The following is an 8,652-nucleotide window of genomic DNA, read 5'->3' on the forward strand; positions in this document are numbered from 1 at the left end:
TGTGAATCATTCTACTGTTATAGTGCTGAGCTATACATACCCTTGTTTTCCACAAACCAAAGTTACGTGGGCTGTTGCGTCCTATTCTTCACTTGTAACATATCAAGTAAACTTGCAAGAGTCGCAAATGTGGGCACTGTTGTAAATTTAATACCGGTAGTAAAAGGCTAAATAAATATATTGTAAAAAATCCTTAGATTTATTATTATATTAAGAAAATATAACTTACAGGAGACATGCAATAACCACAGAACAAAAATGTTGGCAAGACAGAGTGTTAACTTTCAAAAATGATCAGGCCCTGAAGGATAGTAACTGCCTCCCCCCTCCTCCGCAGCCAGTTTATCTTGAGTGACAATTATACATAAAAAGGAACATGGACCATAACCTTATGAGCAGCATTTTCTAATAATAATAGACATTGGCTAGCATATTATATGTTGGGGGTCTTAAATCTGACCCCTTCAAATCAAAATGAGATATGACCCCTTTCATTTTTAGCAAAATATCTAACTCCCTTTAACATATTAACATAATTATTATATCAACATAATTAATTCCTAATTGTTACTCTAAGTGTAAATCTGGACAGTTGCAGCAAAACCGTGACAATCCTTATTATTGCCAGGGAGAGCAGGAGGAGGAAGGGGGATTATAACAACTTCAAGAAATATTTAAAACGCTTATTTGTATAGATATCCTATTATACTACGAGGCATTGTCTTAGATTTGCATTGAATATATATACATGCACCTATATAACTTGAAAAATTCTTATGGCTATCTATATATACAGCTTTACAACTTAAAAAACTTTAAAGCCTGCAGGTATATATATATATATATAGATAGATATAAATACTAGCCGACATACACTGCATGTGCATGCACGTATAAAACTCACGTGGTTACAAAATCCAGTCCATGCACCATTCCAGTATTGTTCAGTAGTCCCTCCAGTCCATTGTTTACAGGCTTCCCATGTAGATATAAGGTATAAACATAGTAGTTATATATATAATTTACTTGCATATACATAATATGTGGTATGTTGATCGCAATACATAATAATGGCCATACATACAGTACCACTATCAGTGATAACATTGTGGCAATGATATCAGGAGCAATATCCAACCAATCAGCATGAAGCCAATCCAATGGTTGTCATTGTTTCCCCAGAGAACAACATACACCAACTACGTATTTCATTAAAATAGACTGTTTCAAATAGGGCAGTATTGTTATTATACAGATTTATGTTCATGATGAACATAAAAAACTCGAGAAACAAGATTAGTAAATATTGTTGATTTGAAAAAAAAGAGATCTTCAAAAAATACAGAAACAAGATACGTAGCTTAAAGTGAAAATGCAATCACAAAAGGTAAACAAACAAGTTTAAGGTTTGAGACAAAGTGTTGACATTATTTCTTCAAGCTACAAACCCTTATTTTAACTCCATGTATAAAAGCTGTAATATTTACGAAAGTCAAAATAGGGATTTGTAGCTCGAGGAAATAATGTCAACATCATGTTTCAAACCTTAAGCTTGTTGGTTTACTTTTTTGCGATTGCGTTTTCACTTTAAGCTACCTATCTTGTTTCCATAATTTTCTGAAGATGGAATTCTCCCTTTTTTAGCTAACAATTTTTAATAATATTGTAATAAATGGTATTCCATCAATACCGCTAGCATACACATTGCAACTCTATGGTGTGTATTTGTAGGGCGGATAATAAGGTATAAGGCACATATCATTATTAGCCTAAATTCTCACACAGTTCAGAATGATAGGGAGTTACATACACTCGGTCTATATCAATCCAGTCAAAATATGCTACTTTATAATAATGATGTGGGGTGGGGGGGATAGAAGTACAAAAAGCGTTCGTGTAAGAACATCCAAATATACAAGTTACGTTTTTTAATAGCCGAGTTGTGCCTATCACCAAATATAATGCCAAATAATTTACTTCTAAGAGCAGAGTGTTTTGTAAGATTCTTGTCCTTGAACCCCTGACTATTACTAGTAATGTTATCATTCGAGATTCTCTTTTCTAATAATAAAGAAACACATATTAATATATTGTTATGTCTCTGTTCGTTTGTTAATTTTCCGTAGAAATTCTTTCCGAAGAACTTCAACCATACAAGTCCTTTCTTAAATAAAACTAGTTTATTCTTTCTCAATAAAACTTTGCAATACACTTAATTTCCACAGTTACTTTAACTTAAACACACGCTATAATTCACGACGATTCACGCACTTTACTTTGGGCTTGACTCGATTATCTGTCTTTATATCTCGATGTCTGCAATTCAGTTATCGCCGTCACTTTATTTGCCGGCTTATATACTAAAATAGAGGGCGCCTAGCAAATACTGGATTATTCGTGATGTTCCCCAATCCTTCTAGAAACTCATCACGTGTTACCAGCGTCACGTGACTTCCGCTGTCATAACAATATGTTATTTAGAGTATCACACATCTTGCAGGGAAACTCTAACTTCAACCACGTCAAATCAATGACTTAAAGAAGAGCTAATAAGTGAGATATTGCACTGCATATCACGTTATTTTATGGCAGTTTTCGTCATGCATTTAGTGTTATAATGTGCTTAAAAGCTATCACGATTAGTCACGTTTCTACTGTTCAAATTACATGGGAGCTCTTAACCACCGTTGTAAATTATTGTGAGGTCGTCCAAGAGTCTTCACCCAACCAGCAGGTTAGGTACTTGCTTACGTGCTGATGGTAACATAACTATGAAAATTAAAACTGTTATTTTATTCAACTACAGAGTATGATAAGTCTGATATTTCAGTTTCACACGAGAAACAACGACCACACTAATTTTTCATGTCGTATCCTAGCATAATATGACACTTTGGTTTTGATTGTTATATATATTTTAAACTGCACTGTATCCCTTTAATAAAGTTGATAGTAGCAACTTTTTGTTTGTTTTTGTTGTTCTTGTTAAACTCAAAGATTTTTAGCGTTGTAAGCCTTCAGACGTACTGCTCAGCTACTCCAAATCAACATGTTTTTAGCCGCGGCATAGCGGCTAATAGAATAGCTCCGAGTTTTTCAAGTACAAACGCTCCGTCATTTCTTGATCGATTTGAGATCTAATTACAGTTCTGGACCCAGGAGGTCAAATACACGCCCAAGGTTTGATAGATTAATTTACTCTAATCCTGCCTAAAAGAATTTCAATTTCAGGGTAGGCTGGTAAAGATTCTAATGAGTAATACAATTGAATCGGGTATACGAGCGCCCTAAACTTGGTATTGCTGTCGCATAAAAATGTAGCTAATAAAAAGGAATAAAAGGTCTCGTAGATGAATTTATTCTAATACTTCCTAAAAGAATTTCAAGTGCCGCGGCTATTGAGGGTTCCCACTTGTTAATATTTACATTTAATTTTTTTAATTACATACACGTTCAAATAAGAACGAAATGATGTCACATGGGAAAAATAGAATCAAAACATATTTTCGGGCAACAATGTAATCCGTTTTGTCATTCATTTTAAAATGTCTATTCTATTTCCACGTTAAAATATGCACAATGTTTAACAATGTATATTGATCTTATAACTATATGATGACCTTGTCACGTGATCACAGATACATCGTTACACACGATGTAAATTCTTCTTCATTCTGTTCTGCTATTGTACCTACTAAATTTTCTATAAAATTGATTGTACAGTCCGATACTGCTCAAGGAAGTATAGTTACAGCTTTACGTCACTCTATTGCTGTTAATACAAGCGCCTTGTCGGAGCCGTGTCTTCGTTTCCCAGCTACGGCTGTATCGATCTTCCCTGTCTCCTGTAGTCTCCTTCTAAACATTGCTACAGCTTCTGTTAAGCCTCCTAATCTTGTCTTTGAAAGAGAACTCACTGTGAGACAGATAAACACAAGGAAGAACTGGCTTTACGACTATTAAGTCTTGTAAGTATTTGAATATGTTCACGAAAATGATAACAAAGTGTTAGTTCACGCATAGCAACCTAGTGCGGAATAGTCGAGATATTTACTGGTATTTTTGAAATATAAATGGTGTTAGCAGCGTACCTGCATCGACTTTGTTACCGTTTAGGAAGAAAACGTATCTAAAGGGGACCATTTGAACTTACTGCTCCGAAATAGAGGCTGAACTAGGTTTCAAGGATAAGACTGTTAAAGATGAAAGAACAGAGACCACTTCTCGTGCGCAGCCACAGCAATGGCTTTTCTGCCAGCACCACCAGTCCGACAATAGACACAAGTGACTCGTTAACTGTAATAACTGGGCCACGAAAAGGAAAGGTAAGATAAGAGTATAGGATCACCTTCATTAATCCTTTCCTCATCAGGGACTTTTGTTTTTGTTCCGCCTGGAACTAAAGAACTGTTTAATCAGTGAAAAAATCCGCCCTGGCCCGGCTACCAAAGAATACCTTGAATAAAGGTTTCCCCCTATTTGGTGAGAAAATCCGCCCTGGCCCGGCTACCAAAGAATACCTTGAATAAAGGTTTCCCCCTATTTGGTGAGAAAATCCGCCCTGGCCTGGCTACCAAAGAATACCCTGAACAAAGGTTTCCGCCTCTGTTGTGAGAAAATCCGTCCGAGCCTTGTTAATAAAGAGTACCTCGATCAGGGATCCCCTCCAATTTTTGGTTAAAACATCCATCCAGGCCTTGCTACGAAAGAGTTCTTCAGTCAAGGATTCCCTTCGCATTTTTGTTAAGAAAATCCACCTAGGCCTTGCTACTAAAGAGTATCTCGATAAGAGATTCCCTTCCTTTTTTGGTGAGAAATTCCGCCTAGGTCTTGCTGCTAAAGAGTATATCGATCAGAGATTCCCTTCCCTTTTTTGGTGAGAAAATCCGCCTGAGCCTTGCCTATAAAGAATACTTCGATTAAAGCCACCTCTAATAAATCTATAAATATTATTTTTTAGCTCATAATTGATTTATGATAAAACTACACAACACAAATACACTGTATTTTGACCTCTAAATATAATTTTTTGTTTTAATTTGTTTATTTTCAACACAAAGGTTTTGCAGTAGAAAGATTAGTTTTATGTCGGTTACAAGTGTCTAATCTAAATGGTTTTGAAACTTTTAAGACTTATAATCTGTCGTTAAATTACAATAAAGTGTGCATTCATTATAAGGCAAGAAACACTCTTTTATTGTAAATAGTTATTTATAATTTCTCATTCTATTCGTCCAATGGTTACTGTAACTGTAAAACTTACATTATAATAGAAAAGGAAAACTAGTGTAAATGTGTATTATTAAGAACAACACTGAATAATACTCGGAGTATTTTTAATGTTTATCTACCAACATGACCAAATCGAGATTGGAACATCCTTTAGGCCCGGCATGGCCAGGTGGTTAGGGCGCTCGACTTGCAATCTGAGGGCCGCGGGTTCGAATCCCCGTCACACCAAACATGCTCACCCCTTCAGCCGTGGGGGCGTTATAATGTGACGGTCAATCCCACTATTCGTTGGTAAAAAAGTAGCCCAAGAGTTGGCGGTGGGTGGTGATGACTAGCTGCCTTCCCTCTAGTCTTACACTGCTAAATTAGAAACGTCTAGCGCAGAGAGCCCTCGTGTAGCTTTGCGCGAAATTCAAACAAACAAACTGAATGTATTTAATGAAAAAGTGTTTTTCCTATCGACGACGTTCTTTTAACAAAAATAGCACGTCTTCTTATAAAACCATTAATATTAGTTTATTTGGTAGCTGTATCGATATCTAGAAGCAGGATATTGCAACACCTACATCAAGCTATGTCAGATGCAAATTCAAACGTACGTGTAACCCTAGCAACACACTACTCTCATTCCTAAGATTAAAAGTTGTTCCAACAAACAACATTAATAATAAACAAAACTACTATTAAGGTTTCATAAGCACCTGCTTAACGAGTAAAGATTTGAAGCGTAAGCGTAACTGAAATCTAACAAAGACTAAACTTAATTTTTTCAAAAAAAATACGTTTGAACATGATACTATTCTACTTGAACCCGAGAAGGAAATGCAATTTAACGCTTACACGTTGTGTGTGTGTGTGTGTATGTTGAAATAATCATTTGTGAATTTTTGTTTGTTGTTAAGCCCAAAACTGCGCAATGAGCTGTTTGTGCTGTGCCCATCACAGGAATTATAACGTTATAAACCCTCAAACCCTTAAATTTACCACTGAATCACTGGGAGGAGGGGTTTTGTAGAATTACTAACTGTTTAATCATTATTTTAACAATCTTTACATAGACATTTTGTTGTATGATCATAAGTTTTCTATCTAACTAAATTAATATTTTGTAACAGAACACAAAGTTTGATATAAATTGATGAAATCGAAATGATATATGATATTGACCTCGCAGAAAGCAAAAACATTTACAAAAACATAAGGTAACCTACGAGATGTTTGACTGAGATATTGATCTAAGCCTAACACAATTTATGACCATAACTTAGATTCTGAAGTTAATGGTAATAACTTTATTCAGAATATGATAAATGATAGTAAATGCACTGAGTTTCTTATCTGCATTTTTCCAGTTAGTTTTTTAAATTTCGCACAAAATTGCTCGAGAACTGTCTATTCTAGCCGTTCCTGATTTAGAAGTGATAGACTAGAGGGAAGGCAACTAGTCAACACCACTCACTACCAACTCTTGGGCTACTCTTTTACTAACGAATAGTGGGTTTGATTGTTACAATATAACGCTCCCACGGCTGAAAAGGAGGGCATGTTCGGGGCCGGGATTCGATCCCGCGACCCAGAGATTGCGAGTCGAGTGTCCTGATCACCTGTCCACTTATCGAGCTGCTAACATATGAACTTAATCTACATTTTGTTGATTTGAGAAATATTTCGTTTGTACAAGATACAAAAGCACAGTTCGTGTGCCAAACTTAATGACACTTTTTCTAACTGTCTTTGAAGTCACAAACATACTAAACACTTTTCCCACGTTAGACTTACAGTATTCTTAAGTAAGTAGTATTGAACTGTAATTTATTACATTTTAGTCCTGACAATAAAGCAAAAACTGGCCAGATGAGGACTGCAATTGCAATCACTACAGCTCTCATTAGCCCAACAAATGGTCATGACAATACACCCATCATTAGCTCAACAAATAGCGATGACATACAGCCCTCATTAGCCCAACAAATGGTCATGACAGTACACCCGTCATTAACTCAACAAATAGCGATGACATACAGCCCTCATTAGCCCAACAAATGGTCATGACAGTACGCCCGTCATTAACTCAACAAATAGCGATGACATACAGCCCTCATTAGCCCAACAAATAGTGAAGAAAATACAGCCCATAAATAGCGATGACAATACAGACCTCATTAATTCAAAATAGAGATGGCATACAGCCCTCATTAGCCCAACGAATAGTGAAGAAAATACAGCCCATAAATAGCGATGACAATACAGACCTCATTAATTCAAAATAGAGATGACATACAGCCCTCATTAGCCCAACGAATAGTGAAGAAAATACAGCCCATAAATAGCGATGACAATACAGACCTCATTAATTCAAAATAGAGATGACATACAGCCCTCATTAGCCCAACAAATAGTGAAGAAAATACAGCCCATAAATAGTGATGACAATACAGACCTCATTAGTTTAAAAATAGAGATGACAATACAGCTGTCATTAACCCAGCAAATAGTCATGACAATACAGCCCTCATTAGCACAACAAATAATAATGACAATATAGCTCTTATTAGCCCAACAAACAACCATGACAATACCACCCTCATTAGCCCAATAAACAGTGATAACAATACAGCTCTCATTACCCCAACAAACAGTGATAACAATACAGCTCTCATTACCCCAACAAACAGTGATAACAATACAGCTTTCATTACCCCAACAAACAGTGGTAACAATACAGCTTTTATTACCCCAACAAACAGTGATAACAATACAGCTTTCATTACCCCAACAAATAGCGATGACAATACAGCCCTCATTAGCCCAACAAATAATAATGACAATATAGCTCTTATTAGCCCAACAAACAACCATGACAATACCACCCTCATTACCCCAACAAACAGTGATAACAATACAGCTTTCATTACCCCAACAAACAGTGATAACAATACAGCTTTCATTACCCCAACAAACAGTGATAACAATACAGCTTTCATTACCCCAACAAACAGTGATGACAATACAGCCCTCATTAGCCCAACAAACAGCGATGACAAGGAATACCACTCATAGATTCATTCAGCCCAACAATGGTAAAAAATGACGGTAGAAATTCGTTCTGCCTAACAAATGTTATTTATAAAGGATGTCATATGGCCTAACTTTATTTGTGTGTAGGTGGGTGCGTATTACAAAAACTCTTACTATAGATTTCCCTGCGACACAACTCTACTAGTTATATTATATACCAACATATATATATATATTCCCTGTGACACGACTCAACAATTATATTATATACCAACATATATATATATATATTCCCTGTGACACGACTCTATTAGTTATATTATATACCAACATATATATATATATATATATATATATATTTCCTGCGACACGACTCTACTAGTTATATTATATACCAACATG

At 35.8% G+C, this 8,652-nt stretch overlaps 1 protein-coding gene across 2 annotated transcripts in view; it reads left to right on the forward strand.

Annotated features, from left to right (window-relative positions):
- Window positions 1-8,652, forward strand: part of LOC106470986 (excitatory amino acid transporter-like) — a 30,669-nt gene that overhangs the window by 5,704 nt on the left and 16,313 nt on the right. Inside the window, exon 1 of one of the 2 annotated variants that reach the window (XM_022399627.1) lies at window positions 3,847-4,325. The exons of the other annotated variant lie outside the window; for it this stretch is intronic. Coding sequence (XP_022255335.1) covers window positions 4,203-4,325 — 123 coding nt within the window. The 5' untranslated portion in view covers window positions 3,847-4,202. Of the gene's footprint in view, window positions 1-3,846; window positions 4,326-8,652 lie in introns of those variants that run through there. 2 annotated transcript variants of the gene reach the window in all.

Source organism: Limulus polyphemus, unplaced genomic scaffold (genome assembly GCF_000517525.1).
Source record: "Limulus polyphemus unplaced genomic scaffold, Limulus_polyphemus-2.1.2 Scaffold4339, whole genome shotgun sequence".
Lineage (NCBI taxonomy): Eukaryota > Metazoa > Arthropoda > Merostomata > Xiphosura > Limulidae > Limulus > Limulus polyphemus.